This window comes from Symphalangus syndactylus, chromosome 14 (assembly GCF_028878055.3).
Source record: "Symphalangus syndactylus isolate Jambi chromosome 14, NHGRI_mSymSyn1-v2.1_pri, whole genome shotgun sequence".
Taxonomy (NCBI): Eukaryota; Metazoa; Chordata; class Mammalia; order Primates; family Hylobatidae; genus Symphalangus; species Symphalangus syndactylus.
The window spans coordinates 16,355,215-16,371,365 of NC_072436.2; the positions used below are offsets into that span (position 1 = coordinate 16,355,215).

The 16,151-nt window shown below is 54.0% G+C and overlaps 1 protein-coding gene across 6 annotated transcripts in view; it reads right to left on the reverse strand.

The window, feature by feature from the left end:
• OGFOD3 (2-oxoglutarate and iron dependent oxygenase domain containing 3) overlaps positions 1–16,151 on the reverse strand; it is a 28,854-nt gene that overhangs the window by 2,709 nt on the left and 9,994 nt on the right. Inside the window, exons 5-10 of one of the 6 annotated variants that reach the window (XR_008650936.2) lie at positions 12,982–13,046; positions 12,032–12,088; positions 10,651–10,804; positions 5,043–5,166; positions 4,465–4,557; positions 3,695–3,747 (exon numbers count right to left, since the gene is read on the reverse strand). Coding sequence is in view for 4 of the 6 variants with exons in the window: in XM_063617459.1 (XP_063473529.1) it covers positions 3,695–4,365 (671 nt within the window). In the remaining 2 variants the exon portion in view is untranslated. The other 5 variants (XM_055242989.2, XR_010115567.1, XM_055242990.2 and 2 more) reach the window with 5 other exon arrangements.

Sequence of the window (16,151 nt, forward strand, 5' to 3'; positions counted from 1 at the left end):
CAAGCCCTGGGGGTGTTCTAATAAAGAATCAGGAAAGACAAGTCAAGATAAAACATCCAACTCGCAAACACCTCTCTGGCTCCCTTCAAGGGGTGATAGAGATGACGCCTGAACAGGCAGCTTCCACCGCAGCAACCAGGGTCCAGGGCCTGAGAGGTCCTGGAGGCAGGGGCCTATCTCAAGAGACTCAGTTCATTTGCCTTAATATGGAAGTGGCGCTGCCTACCCCACTGCCCCACTGTAGAGTTTTTGCGGTAAAGCGTTCACCGCTGGACACAGCCATCGACCGTCACCAAGCGGGAAGCAAGGGGCGTTGAGACTCAGAGGACACTGTGCTCCCCGACGCGGCTTCTGACATCCTGTGACAATTTCGTTCCCCTTCAGAGGTTACCGCTGGAAATGCAATTCTTTCCTTTCACATTTGCAAACTTGATTCTATCTTTGAAAGGGGAGAGAAGTCCATCCCAGGTGTGCAGGGCATTCTAGCTTCAAGAGGGAGTCGTACTGTGCCCGGAAATAGCGGAGCAAAAGAAATCACGTGGATGCAGTGGACGCCTCTTAATGGAGGCTGGGAAGCGCCCTGGGATGCAGGCAAGGCTGCCGATCTTTCCTGGACCGTGTGGGCCACCTCCAGATATGCAGGACACGTCCTTTTCCAGGTCGGCTGGAGTCAGGGCACCTTCTGACCTTACACTTCTAAAGGACACATTGTCCTTGGTTTCTTCCAGCTTCAATCAAGCCTGAGACATCGGAACAAGCAGGCAGGCCCGTCTGTGCACAGGGCCCAGCGGCTCGCGCCATTTGGGACCTCAGTCGCCCATGCTCGTCTGCTCTCTCTGCTCCCTGCTGCTGGCAGACGTGGTTCTCAGGAGGCTGCCAGCATTCAGTAAAAGGAGGGTGTCCGCTGGCCCTCTGGTGTTTCTGCACATCTTGCAAACAGAGGCACCAAAGGACAGGGGGAAGGATGGAGGGCGACTGAGCCTTGTGAGCTGTGGGAGGACACGAAACTCCCCGCCATCCACAATACTGAAGGCTCACACGGAGATGAGACCAATACGGGGCCAGAAAAGGACTTTTTTTTTTTTTTAGACAGAGTCTCGCTCTGTCGCCCAGGCTGGAGTGCAGTGGCGCCATCTTGGCTCACTGCAAGCTCCACCTCCCAGGTTCACGCCATTCTCCTGCCTCAGCCTCCCGAGTAGCTGGGACTACAAGTGCCCGCCACCACGCCTGGCTAATTTTTTTTGTATTTTTAGTAGAGACGGGGTTTCACCGTGTTAGCCAGGACGGTCTCGATCTCCTGACCTCATGACCCACCTGTCTTGGCCTCCCAAATTGCTGGGATTACAGACGTGAGCCACCATGCCCGGCCTAAGGTGCACTTTCTTTAGTAAATGACTATGAGATAGATTATCACCCGCTTCCTTAAAGCAGGACTCAGCACGGCAACCAAGGAATCAACAATAAGCAATGCTCTCAGGTTCCAGAATCCCATGTGTCTCTCCCCTCTCGGGCGGGTGGTGAGTCCCCGGAGGACACCTGACCCCAGCCTTCGCCACCAGCAGCTTCATTGGCTCTCGGTTCATTAACTTCTTGGAACCCACAAGACATCATCTGGAAACAAAAACATCCTGGGGCACAGGACGGGGATTGTGTGGTGAAGGGTTGACTCCAGGGGCGGCGGTGCACACCCTGCATGCTCCAGAGAGAGGCCCAGCCTTTGCCCTGGCTCCCAGGAGGGACCTCTGAGCCCTCAGAACATCCTGCCTGATAGGAGAGCCTGTTTACTGGGGACCTAGGGCCACACCAGATGGTCCACACTGACAGTGTGACTTATGGTGGGACGTGGGCCACAGAGCAGCAGCTCAGCATCCAGAGGGGCTGAGGACAGAGGCCAGCCATGCCTGCACCACCAGCCCCCCAGTAAAAACCCTGGACACCAAGGCTCGGCCGAGCGTCCCTGGTCAGTGACACCCCTGAATATCATCACACATCACTGGGAAAGAACTAAGAGCTGTTGACCCAACTCCTGGAAAAGACAGTGGGAAACTCACACCTGGTCACTCCTCAACCTGCCCCACGGCCTCTCCCCTTGCTGGATTGTTTTTTGTTATTGTTTTTGTTTACACAGGGTTTGGTTCTGTTTCTCAGGCTGGAATGCAGTATGCAATGGTAGGATCTTGGCTCACTGCAACCTCCTCCTCCCAGGCTCAAGCAATCCTCCCATCTCAGCCTCCTGAGTAGCTGGGACTATAGGTGCGCGCCACCACACCCGGCTACTTTTTGTATTTTTTGTAGAGACAGGGTTTGACATCTTGGCCACGCTGGTCTTGAACTCCTGAGCTCAAACGATCCGCCTGCCTCAGCCTTCCAAGTGCTGGGATTACAGGTGTGAGCCGCCCCGCCCAGCCCCCTTGGTGGATTTTAATCCATTTCTTTTCACTGTAGTAAACCACAGCCAAGGGTATAATGGTTTTGCTGATTTCTGTGAGTCCCAACAGTGAGTCACTGGACCTAAAGGTGGTCTTGGGAACCCCCAAACACAGGACTCTGCCTTCCTCGATAAAGTTGCCCTACAAAGAAAACTGGCATTTGCCACTCATGGTAAGAACTGTGACATGGCTGGGCGTGGCGGCTCACGCCTGTCATCCCAGCACTTTGGGAGGCTGAGGCGGGCGGATCACGAGGTCAGGAGATTGAGACCATCCTGGTTAACATGGTGAAACCCCGTCTCTACTAAAAATACAAAAAATTATCTGGGCGTGGTGGTGGGCGCCTGTAGTCCCAGTTCCTTGGGAGGCTGAGGCAGGAGAATGGCGTGAACCCGGGAGGCGGAGCTTGCAGTGAGCCAAGATCGCACCACTGCACCCCAGCCTGGGTGACAGAGCAAGACTCCATCTCAAAAAAAAAAAAAAGTCACCAGGTAAACACATAGATACACACAATTAGACAGATGTACGACATCAAATCACAGGTAAACACATAGACATACACAATTAGATGTACAACATCAAATCACAGGTAAACACACAGATACGCTCAATTAGACAGATGTATGACATCAAATCGCAGGTAAACACATAGATACACACAATTAGAGACCCATGCAGGAGACAGGTTTTAATTATCTGAAAGAAGATTGTGATACAAAATGTTTGACTCAAGTATTTATCATGCTTAAAATGACTAAGATCAAAATATGCTAAAAAGTTGTGTAATTTCGAGTCCCAGGAGGCTTTGGCTGCTTTGACTTCTCAAGAAAACGCCTGTCTTGTGCTCTGTGAGTTTTTCATTTTCCCACAAAACTGCTGTGACTGGGACTTCTGGGGTGAGGGCAGACAGGCTGGGCTCCTGCTTGCAGAGGCTGGACGTCCAAACCCTTCCCCTAATGCAGAGATGACTCAGAACAACTGACATGAAGGCAGAGCGAGTCCAGGACGCAGTCAGGCCAAACGCCCCCAGTCCACACCAGGGGAGACTGTGCCCAGGGCTGCGGCACACATGGCCTGAAGCCAGCTGCAGGGAGTGGGCTTGGCCAGCCGCTGGCTGCAGCAGGAACTGTCCAGCCTGTGGCCAGGGAGCAGCTGAGGGAGGCAGGATGGCAGGAAGTGGCCGGGCAGCCCAGGCCACCTGCCACAGGTAGTCATGGAAAGAGAGTCCCTCAAACTGAGCTTGCAAACTGAAGTCCTAAACTAACCTGAGAAAGGCAAGTACAAATAACAGCAACCTCAAAATAAACAAGCTGGAGATCTGAAAAGAGATAAAAGAAAAGTCCTGACTGTCACACAGTCCCTGGTCTGACTGAGCAGCCAGGCAGGAGGAACAACTGTGCCAAGAGGCCACACCATAGGTGAGGGCAGTACCCTGGGGATGGGTGAGACAGTGGGGGCTGAGGGCAGTACCCTGGGGATGGGTGAGACAGTGGGGGCTGAGGGCAGTACCCTGGGGATGGGTGAGACAGCAGGGTGGGGGGGGGGTGTGAGGGCAGTACCCTGGGGACAGGTGAGGAAGTGGGTGGCGGGGGGAGGACAGTATCCTGGGGACGGGTGAGGAAGCCGGGGGGGGGCGGTGAGGACAGTATCCTGGGGACGGGTGAGGCAGCGGGGGCTGAGGGCAGTACCCTGGGGACGGGTGAGGCAGCAGAGGGTGAGGGCAGTGCCCTGGGGACAGGTGAGGCAGCGGGGGGGGGGGTGGTGAGGGCAGTGCCCTGGGGACAGGTGAGGCAGTGGGGGGTGAGGGCAGTACCCTGGGGACGGGTGAGGCAGCACAGGGTGAGGGCAGTGCCCTGGGGATGGGTGAGGCAGAGGCAGGTGGATGGCGCTGGCACAGTCCAGAGGGCTCCCAGGCCTGTGCGAGTTTCGGCTGCATCTGGGGTCAGGGCCGTGGGCTCCACCTGAGGAGGCCCCTAACAGGGGTTCCTCCCTCCCCACACCCTCCCACCCCAGGACCTGGGCTTGTGTTACTCACAAGTTCAAGGAGCAGAGGATGACTGTCCGCTCGGCAAATGCTCACTGGCACTGCTGTGTCTGCACCAGGCTGGGCATGGCTGGGGCTCTGGGACTGCAAGGTCCAGCGTGATGGGCTCTGAAGCTAGCACCGCAGAGCCACCCGGTGGGGTTCCCAGCCACCAGCGAGGAGGGCACTCGGTCACCGACACTGGGCTGGGGCCTTGTCTAATCTTAGGTTGCAAGTCTCTTTGAGAAGGGTACGGAGGTGAATGCACTCCAGCAGGGGAGGGAGGGGGACCCTGACCACCAAGGTGACACACACCAGGGAGAGAAATGGACGGCGCCTGTCAAGGTGATGCGCACCAGGGCATGGAGGGGAGCTCTGCCGCTGACTGACGGTGACCTCAGACATGTGGCCCTGTAGACACCGGCCTCCTGGGTGTTGGGACTGGCGCTAGACCTGGGAATCACTCAGCACCGGCCCGACACACAGCAGGTGCTCCATGAATGCAGCCTCGCTCCCAGGCGCGCCCCCCACACCCACGGCGCTTGCCTGAGCTGGGGACCCCACGCCCAGGCCCCGCCCACGCCTCCTACCAGCTCTTGGCTCCACCGTCTTGTTGGCGCCCTCCTCCATGAACACGAACCGCCCTCCGCCGAAGTCCTCCAGGTAGTCGGAGAGGTACAGCAGGGAGGTGTAGTCGAAGGAGCCGTAGGTCACCTGAGGGCAGAGCCGGGAGGAGGGGGCAGAATGGGCTCTCAGCATGCGGCCAGGGCAGGTGCTGCTTCTCTCTCTTATTTTTTATTTATTTTTTGAGACAGAGTCTCGCTCCATCGCCCAGGCTGGAGTGCAGTGGTGCGATCTTGGCTCACTGCAACCTCCGCCTCCCGGGTTCAAGCAATTCTCCTGCCTCAGCTTCCCGAGTAGCTGGGATTATAGGCACCCGCCACCACACCCAGCTAATTTTGTATTTGTAGTGGAGAGAGGGTTTCACCTTGTTGGTCAGGCTGGTCTCAAACTCTTGACCTCAGGTGATCCACCTGCCTTGGCCTCCCAAAGTGCTGGGATTACGGGCATAAGCCACGCACCCGGCCTCTTTTTTTTTTTTTTTTTTTTTTTTTAATAGAAGGGTATCACTTTTTTTACAGACAGCATCACTCAGGCTGCAGTGCAGTCACAGCACTGTCATCGCTTACCATAACCTTGAACTCCTGGCTTTAAACAATCCTCCTGCCTCAGCATCCTGGGTAGCTAGGACCACACGCACACGCCACTACACCCAGCTAATTTTTTTTTTTTTTTTTTTTTTGTAGAGATGGCATTAGTTCACCCACTTTGGCCTCCCGGGTGCTGGGATTAGAGGCATGAGCCACTGTGCCTGGCTAATTTTTGTATTTTTTGTAGAGGTTGGGGGGGGTCTCGCTATGATGCCCAGGCTAGTCTCAAACTCCTGGCCCCAAGTGATCCTCCTGCCTCAGCCTCCCGGGTGCTGGGATTACAGAAGTGAGTCACCAACATCTGTGCTTATTTTCCAGAAAGTAAATTAACAACACGTGTCGGCCCCATTAATGAGGCCATTCGTTCCTTTGCAACTTTAAAAACCCTCTGCGGAGTCTCCAGCCTCATGCATTCTTGCCCAGGATTTCCCGTAAGCTCAAATGTTGGAGCAGCCGTGTTCCAGCAAAGGCTGCGGGCAGCAGGCCAGCCAGCAGGGTGTGCACGCTGGGCTGGTCCCCCCAGTGCTGGCCTCGCTGCCCACACGCGGGAACCGGAGGCAACGGTGGATGCGCTTTTCTCCTTTCTTCAGAAGTGGAGCAATCCCAAACTTTTTAAAACTTGTAATAAAATGCAGAACCTAAGATCTACCAGCTTAACTGTTTCTTCACTGTTTTTAAGCACAGTTCAGTGATGTTAAGCACATTCCCAACGCTGCGCAGCCACCAGCACCATCCTCCCCAGAATGTCTCATCCACCCAGGCCGAAGCTCTGTCCCCAGGAAGCACTGACTCCCCACGCCCCCCAGCCCAGCTCTCCATTCTGCTTTCTGTCTCTGAACCTGGCGACTCTAGGGTCCCCACGGACGTGGGATCAGGCAGGATCTGAGTGACTGGCTCACTTCACTCAGGGGTCGCAGCACTCAGCTTCCGTTCCGGAACCCAGCCGGGGCCACACCCTGGGGGTGAAGGGTGCAGCCGCCAGGAGACTGGCTGCAAAGGGGAGGGTGCGTCTCATCCAGCTCAGCTGTCATGAGCACATCCAGAGCATGGAGGGAAGGAGACACTCTGGGGAGGGAAGGGGGATGGAGCCGCACCAGCGCTGAACTGGGCACCCACTGTGCGGGCTCTGAGCTGGGCACATCACACACAACAGAGCCTCGTGTGCAGTGGAGAGAGCCCAGGCTTGAAGGCAGACTCCGGGCCCTCCCCCTGGGCAAGGTGGCTTCCTCTGAGTCCTCCTGGGAAGGAGAGCAAGATTGCGCTGAGGCCCGGCCCCCAGTCCAACCCGCCAATCTCCACCTCACATAATCCGCTGTAAGGAAGCCCAGTCTCAGGTGGTGCCCTGGGGAGGTGGGTCAAGCTCCCTCCCCCTCCACCCCTCCCAGCTGCCAGGAGGCCCCCTGGGCTCAGCTCCCGTGGGCTTTGCCCCCTCCAGGCCTCACGGATGCCCCCCGGAGTCCCCCCTTAAAAGCTTCCCAAACACAAGTCCGTGCCAGGCTCTGATTCTGGGGAGACCAGAGTAAGACAGACGTCAAGTAAGCAAAGCCGCGTGCGGACTGCACTGCCTTCTGTAGAAAGGAAACCACAGCAGGGTCGGTGATCTGACAGCCACAGCTGCCTTATGTTATGCAGTGGGAAGAAAGAACAATTGCCAAATCTGTTTTAAATGTGATTCTTTACAACTGACAGAACGTAGTATCCTAAGAATTCGTTTTTATACACACGGAGAAATTCAAGAAGGAACTCTGAGATCTCAGGACTGTGGTTACCTGTAGGTGAGGGGGTTACTGGTTCGCCTTTATTTATATATATATATATATATATATATATATATATATAACTTTTAAATCTTGTAGGATGCATTACTTATTCAAATATTCAAATTTTGATGCATGATTTATTCAAAACTAAATTTAAAATAAAGTACACTGGCCAGAAGTCATAACAAAATAGCTCCCCATGGAAGAACACGGAAATCACCCAGGTTTCTAAACAGTTCTGTTTCACTGAAGCAAAGTCTCTGTTAATTAGAAAAACACTCATCTTCAGACGCTACTTTGCTTTCCTGATAAGCAGACAGAATTCGGTCGTGGGCCATGGAAGGAGCCGGGAGCGACCGGACCAGGGCGAATCCGCTGTCTGTGCCAGCGGAAGGCCAGTGAGTGCCGCGCAGTCGTGAAAAAGGAGGTGGTTAAAGTGGTTACAGCAAAGCGGTGGCGCTGGCTGCTCCCGACACTGCAGCCCGAGAGGGAGAGAGGAGGACTGAAGGCAATCCCAGGCCTTGGGTTCCCTTCACTGTTCTTGTTCCCTTGGGTTTACCTTTTTTTTTTTTTTGAGACGAGGTCTCGCTCTGTCGCCCAGGCTGGAGTGCAGTGGCGCCATCTCGGCTCACTGCAAGCTCCGCCTTGGCCATTCTCCTGCCTCAGCCTTCTGGGTAGCTGGGACTACAGGCGCCCGCCACCACACTCGACTAATTTTTTGTATTTTTAGTAGAGACAGGGTTTCACCATGTTAGCCAGGATGGTCTCGATTTCCTGACCTCGTGATCCGCCCGCTTCGGCCTCCCAAAGTGCTGGGATTACAGGCATGAGCCACCGCGCCTGGCCCTGGGTTTACCATTTTAATGCCAAGTAGCAAAGTGCCAAGATGGCAGATGCGGACTGCAGATTATAACTGTAATCTCTCTCTCCTTCTGATTACAACTGAAACTGCACAGAGTGCACTTTGGGAGGCCGAGGCAGGCAGATCACCTGAGGTCAGGAGTTCGAGACTAGCCTGGCCAACATGGTGAAACTCCATCTCTACTAAAAATACAAAAATTAACCGGGTATGGTGGTGCGCACCTGTAATCCCAGCTTCTCAGGAGGCTGAGGCAGGAGAATGGCTTGAACCTGGGAGGCAGAGGTTGCAGTGAGCTGAGATCATGCCACAGCACTCCAGCCTGGGTGGCAGAGGGAGACTCCATCTCAAAAAAAAAAAAAAAAGAAAAAAGAAAAAAAAAAGACTGCACTTGAATAATTTAGTAACAAATGTCACATGGCACAGAAAGCTGGCCATCTAACTGCCATTCCTTCCTCTGTCACAGCGGGCACGGCGGGGCAGGGAGAGTCCTAATCTTCCCAGCCACGTGCTTTCTGGCTTTAATCTTGTATTTGAGCTTCAGCTCCAGGGCTGACGGTGCCACTCAACCACTGCCATCCAGGTTGACTGTATGAAGGGAACTCATGGCTTCTATACCATAAAAATCAACCTTAAAGAACAGCTATAATACCATTCTTTTTATTAGCTGTGCTTTACTTTTATCTTCTAAAATCTTTTATTAAGGGCCAGGTGCAGTGACTCACACCTGTAATCCCAGCACTTTGGGAGGCCGAGGCAGGTGGATTGCTTGAGGTCAGGAGTTTGAGACCAGCTTGGCCAACATGGTGAAACCCCGTCTCTAATAAAAATACAAAAATTAGCTGGGCTTGGTGGTGCATGCCTGTAGTCCCAGCTGCTTGGGAGGCTGAGGCAGGAGAACCGCTTGAACCCAGGAGGCAGAGGTTGTAGTAAGCCAAGATCACGCAACTGCACTCCAGCCTGGGCAACAGAACAAGACTCTGTCCCCCCCAAAAAAAAAGAAAAAAAGAAAAGAAAGAAAAGAAAAGGCTGGGCATGGTAGCTCATACTTGTAATCCCAGCACTTTCGGAGGCCGAGGCGGGCAGGTCACCTGAGGTCAGGAGTTTAAGACCAGCCTGACCAATACAATGAAACCCCATCTCTACTAAAAATACAAAAATTAGCTGAGCGTGGAGGCATGCACCTGTACTCTCAGCTACTTGGGAGGCTGAGACAGGAGAATCACTTAAACCCAAGAGGCGGAGGTTGCAGTGAGCCGAAATCGCACCATTGCACTCCAGCCTGGGCAACAAGAGCGAAACTCCATCTTAAAAAAAAAAAAAAGAAAAGAAATAGGATGGGTAATGGCTCTCGCCTGTAATCCCAGCACCTTGGGAGGCCAAGGCGGGAGGATTGCTTCAGCCCAGGAGGTCAAGGCCAGCCCGGGCAGCATAGTGAGACCCTGTGTCTACAAAAAAATAGAAAAATGAGCCAGGCGTCGGGGCACCCACCTGTGGTCCCAGCCATAGTCTTAGTCCCAGGCTGAGGCAGCAGGATGGCTTGAGCCTGGGAGGTCAAAGTTGCAGTGAGCCATGACTGCACACCTGCACTCCAGCCTGGGTGATAGAGTGAAGCTGTAACTCAAAATAAATACAAGAAAGAAAGGTAGAAAGTGGTAGAAGAAGGCTCCCAGAGACAACACAGAGACCTGGGCCACAGAGAGCATGAGTGGCTGAGCGGAGACCATCTGCTCTAAGAGGTTAAGCATCAGTCTGTGCATAAATAACAATGGGGTAACCACAGACCGTGTGGGCCGGGTTCTCTACTACTTCTTGTCACCATCAAATGAGAAATTTTATTTCTCCAACTCCATCAGTGAGATTGAGGGTGTACCCTGAAACCTCAGAGACGAAGCAGCTAAATGCTTACACCCACCGGGCGTGGTGGCTCACACCTGTAATCCCAGCACTTTGGGGGGCCGAGGAGGGAGGATTGCCTGAGCTCAGGATTTCGAGACCATCCTGGCTAACATGGTGAAACCCCGTCTCTACTAAAAATACAAAAATTAGCTGGGTCTGGTGGGGGGTGCCTGTAGTCGCAGCTACTCAGGAGGCTGAGGCAAGATAATCGCCTGAACCCGGGAGGCAGAGGTTGCAGTGAGCTGAGATCGCGCCACTGCACTCCAGCCTGGCCGACAGAGCGAGACTCCGTCTCAACCAATCAATCCTAACACCGTGCACACAGCAGGTGGATGCTGCAAAAGACAGCCCTGTGGTAGCCCCAGGCCTCGGGAGAACGGGCCTCACCTTCTCCACGTGCGCGCTCACCCTGCCCACATGCACGCTCATCCTGCTGATGTGCGCTCACTCTGCCCACGGGCACGCTCACCTTGTCCACGTGCGCATGCCAGTACTCGTCGTGCGCCGTCCGCGCTTCCGTGCTGTTTATGCGGGAGAAGAAGGTGGGCTTGGTCAGATGCAGCGAGGACGCGCTGATGCCGAAAGCCTCCGCAATGGTGAGCTGGACCTTCTGCCGCACCTCCCTGCAGAGGACACAATAGCCGTCAGCGCAGCCCCAGGCGGGAGGGGACGCTCGTGGGTCCCAACTCGTGGGCGGCAGGAAGAGGAACCAGCCCGCGTATGGCTCCAGACCTGCGGGGCGGGGGCTCCCAAGCACACCGGGAACAGATACCGGCTCGGCCTGGGAAGGACGGGGCCCACAGCCCATGCGCAGAGCAGCCAGAGGCAGGCGCAAGACCACCGCAGCAGGACTGGGGAGGGAGAAGGACGCCTGCGGGACCCATCCTGGGGAGGCTGGTGTGGAGTCAGGCCCCAGATGCCAGAGCCTCCGGGCTGTACTTGCAGGGCCTGGAGCCCAGCCTCCTATTCAGCAAGGAAGAGGCTGCTGTCCCCCAACGTGGGTGTGCAGGGTGCATGGACGTGGGGCGGGGGGAGTGGGTGTGGAGCCTGCTAAGTGTGGATGGGGTGTCTGTACTGGGGACAAGGGGACTCTCGCTCAGAAGACCCCACGTGCCAGGCCACAGCGGCTCTGAAATGGATGTCTGGGTGGGCATGGGCCCATGCGGGGCACGAGGGGGGCACTCGTGTGTCCTGGGATGGTTGGGTGACTCTTAGCTCCTTTGTCCTCATCTCAACCTGGGCTCCTCCAGCAGAATTTTTTCTTTTTTCTTTTTTCTTTTTTTTTGAGATGAGGCTTGTTCTGTCACCCAGGCTGGAGTGCAGTGGTGCAATCTCGGCTCACTGCAACCTCCACCTCCGGGGTTTAAGCAATTGTCCTGCCTCAGCCTCCGGGGTAGCTAGGATTACAGGCACCTGCCACCACACCCAACTAATTTTTGTACTTTTAGTAGAGATAGGGTTTCACCATGTTGGCTAGGCTAGTCGCGAACTCCTGACCTCAGATGATCCACCCGCCTCGCCTCCCAAAGTGCTGGGATTACAGGCGTCAGACACTGCACCCAGCCTCATCTGGCAGAATTTTAAAAACTGGTTTGATTTTACACAGCAGAAAACAAGAGGTCCTGACCAGGATGCAGCTGCAGGATTCCAGATCTGTTTCACTGACCCGGGTGCATCCTGGCCACACTGGGCCTGCCCCGGCCTTTGCTCCATGAGAACTCACCTCTGCTGGCCTGGCCCTGGCCCCTGGGCCTCTCCGTGGGGCCTCCCTGGACTCAGCCAGCTCCGCCACACCCCTCAACCCCAGGCCACCCCGCCTGCAAACCCCCACCTGCCTCACTCCTCCTTACCGATATAACTGGAAGTCCTCCTCTGAGAAGATGTTCTGTATTTTATCCCCGAAGTATCTGTGAAAAAAGAAGTATTCACAAAGGTCACGCTTCATTAATCTCTTGTTCATCTCCTTTCAGTTCAGCTATTCCTCAAGTCCCTGAAAATCAACTCACACACTCAGAGTGACTCCATTTCCACAATGATAACTGCTATAAAGAAGGAGCCGGGCCGGGTGCGGTGGCTCGTGGTGTAATCCCAGCACTTTGGGAGGCCGAGGCAGGTGGATCACCTGAGGTCAGGAATTCGAGACCATCCTGGCCAACATGGCACAACCTCATCTCTACTAAAAATACAAAAATTAGTGGGGCATGGTGGTGCATGCCTATAATCCCAGCTACTCAGAAGGCTGAGATGGGAAAATTGCTTGAACCCAGGAGGCAGAGACGAGTGAGTTGAAATTGCGCCACTGCACTCCAGCCTAGGCGAAAGAGCGAGATTCCATCTCAAAATTATAATAATAATAAAAACTAAGAAAGAGCCGGCCAGGAGTGAGACCCGGGGCTAATGCGTGAGGCTGACGCGGATCCACGCAGGGAGGGTCTCTTTGCTCTCCCGGCCCCTCATGGAGCGTCAGAGGCCCCGTCGGATTCTTGGAGCTGCTCCTGGGAGCCTCCCACCTCTGCTGCCTCTTGCTTCCATCCCTTCTGTCCCTGGGCCCACAAAAAACACCAGATTCCCCTAAAGCTTCATGAACAAGCCCCCTGCCCAAGGCTGTAGAGAGTCCACACCTCCCAGCTCCTGCATCCCAATGAGCCATGAGGGGCCCGGCCAACATCACAGCCACTGAGGCCCTGAGGCTGCACCGAGCCGGATCCTCCCTCACGTGTCCACGTGTCCACGGCTAAGAGGCACGGAGCCGCTCACTTGGCTTTCAGAGCCAGCACTGAGGTCACGCTGCAGCGCTCACCTGTACAGGTTCACAAAGTGCTTCCCGACAGACAGGGCCCCTGAGTGCAAGTCCAGAATGGATGCCTGGAAAAGACGTTGTGTAGTAAAGCGTGCGGCCGCAGCAATGGCAACGGCTGTTAAAAGTCATGGATGGTAAATGTGAGTTACCAAGGTCTGTCCTGCACACACCTCAGGTCTTTTTTTTTTGTAAAAAGGATCTTACTCTGTTGCCCAGGCGAAGGTGCAGTGGCACAGTCTCAGCTCACTGCAGCCTCAATATTCCAGGCTCCAGGGCAAGCAATCCTCTCACCCTCTGCCTCCCAAATAACTGGAACTAAAGGCGCTCACCACCACAGCCAGCTAATTTTTCTATTTTTCGTAGAGATGTGGTCTCACTATATTACCCAGGCTGGTCTCAAACTCCTGGGCTCAAGTGACCCTCCCACCTCAGCCTCCCAAAGTACTGGAATTACAGGCATTAACCACCGCACCCAGCCTCAACCCAGGACTTTCTTAAAATTGTCCCAGACCTGCCAGGTGCAGTGGCTCACACCTGTAACCCCAGCACTTTGGGAGGCTGAGACAGGTGGATTGCTTGAGGCCGGGAGTTCAAAACCTGCCTGGCTAACATGGTGAAACCCCATGTCTACTAAAAATACAAAATTAGCCGGGCATGGTGGTGGGCTGTAATCCCAGCTGTAGCTGGAACACCTACAGAGACAGCCTCCCAAGTAGCTGTAATCTCAGCTACTTGGGAGGCTGAGGCAGGAGAATCGCTTGAATCTGGGAGGCGGAGGTTGCAGCAAGCCGAGATTGCACCACTGCACTCCAGGCTGGGCTATAAGAGCGAAACTCCATCTCAAAAAAAAAAAAAACAAAAAAAAATCTTCCCGGACCCAACACTTCTGTTCCCTGTGACCTAAAGAATGGTGGCGCATGTGGGCTGTTTTTAGTCTGGAGCCATCTCCATTCAGCTCCGTGCCAGTCACAGTCACGTGTCCCTGTGGGCAAGTGTTGACTTCTCTCGAGTAAATGCCTCACAGAGGTGCTCACCTTGGCCTCCTGGGCAGCTGGCACCACTGCGCACACCACGCCAGGCCTGAGTCGTCACTTTGTAAGCCACTGCTGAAGTCTTTCCTGCCCGACCACCCACCTCTTAGTCCTTCCCCACGTCCTCGGAGGAAGAGGCTTCCAGCCCACGTCAGTCATCCCACCTGTGACCCCAGAGGAGCCCCAGTGCTGCCCCTTCCTCTGTGGATATTCCTCTGTGGATATTCCTCTGTGGGTATTCCTCTGTGGATATTCCTCTGTGGGTATTCCTCTGTGGGTATTCCTCTGTGGATATTCCTCTGTGGGTATTCCTCTGTGGATATTCCTCTGTGGGTATTCCTCTGTGGATATTCCTCTGTGGATATTCCTCTGTGGGTATTCCTCGGGGGATATTCCTCTGTGGGTATTCCTCTGTGGGTATTCCTCTGTGGATATTCCTCTGTGGGTATTCCTCTGTGGATATTCCTCTGTGGATATTCCTCTGTGGGTATTCCTCTGTGGATATTCCTCTGTGGGTATTCCTCTGTGGGTATTCCTCTGTGGATATTCCTCTGTGGGTATTCCTCTGTGGATATTCCTCTGTGGATATTCCTCTGTGGGTATTCCTCTGTGGGTATTCCTCTGGGGATATTCCTCTGTGGGTATTCCTCTGTGGGTATTCCTCTGTGGATATTCCTCTGTGGGTATTCCTCTGTGGATATTCCTCTGTGGATATTCCTCTGTGGGTATTCCTCTGTGGATATTCCTCTGTGGGTATTCCTCTGTGGGTATTCCTCTGTGGATATTCCTCTGTGGGTATTCCTCTGTGGATATTCCTCTGTGGGTATTCCTCTGTGGATATTCCTCTGTGGGTATTCCTCTGTGGATATTCCTCTGTGGATATTCCTCTGTGGGTATTCCTCTGTGGGTATTCCTCTGGGGATATTCCTCTGTGGGTATTCCTCTGTGGGTATTCCTCTGTGGATATTCCTCTGTGGATATTCCTCTGTGGGTATTCCTCTGGGGATATTCCTCTGGGGATATTCCTCTGTGGGTATTCCTCTGGGGATATTCCTCTGGGGATATTCCTCTGTGGGTATTCCTCTGTAGATATTCCTCTGTGGGTATTCCTCTGTGGATATTCCTCTGTGGGTATCCCTCCTGACCCAGCCACTGGCCCTGCGGCACCAATCTAGCATGGGCCCGTTGAACGGTAACTGAACCCAAAGCAGTGGCCCAGCCAGCTCCGTGCAGGGCAACTTCCCATGTGAACGTGGAGGAGCAATGAAACAGAAACCTACTCACTCACAGATCTTTAACAAATAGCCCCCGAACTGAACCTAACCAAACTGAAATAAAAAGGAAGGAACTTAGGCTGGGCACGGTGGCTCACGCCTGTAATCCCAGCACTTTGGGGGGTCAAGGCAGGTGGGTCACCTGAGGTCTAGAGTTCGAGACCAGCCTGGCCAACATGGTGAAACCTTATCTCTACTTAAAATGCAAAAATTAGCTGGGCATCGTGGCACATGCCTGTAGTCCCAGCTACTCAGGAGGCTGAGGCAGGAGAATTGCTTGAACCCAGGAGTCGGAGGTTGCAGTGAGCAGAGATTGCCCCACTGCACTCCAGCCTGGGCAACAGAGCAAGATTCCGTCTCAGAAAAAAAAAAAGGAACTTAATTTTCAGAACTCAAGAGAAAACAGTTTGCAGAAAAAAGTCACACGGACCATCACAGAAATACTTTGAAATTCTCAAAGAGTCTATGAATTAATTTCCTAGAAGAGTTTCAAATATGCAGAAAGACTCAAGTCTATTCAGTGATTATAATTCAAAGCGATCACCAATAAACAGAGAGAAACAGATCTTCAGACAATTCCACACACCGAGCAAGAAAATAACCCTGAGGAGGTTGGGTGCGGTGGCTCACGCCTGTAATCCCAGCACTTTGGGAGGCCGAGGCGGGTGGATCACAAGGTCAGGAGATCGAGACCATCCTGGCTAACACACGGTGAAACTCTGTCTCTACTAAAAATACAAAAAATTAGCCGGGCATGGTGGCGGGCACCTGTAGTCCCAGCGACTTGGGAGGCTGAGGCAGGAGAATGATGTGAACCCGGGAGGAGGAGCTTGCAGTGAGCCAAGATTGCGCCACTGCGCTCCAG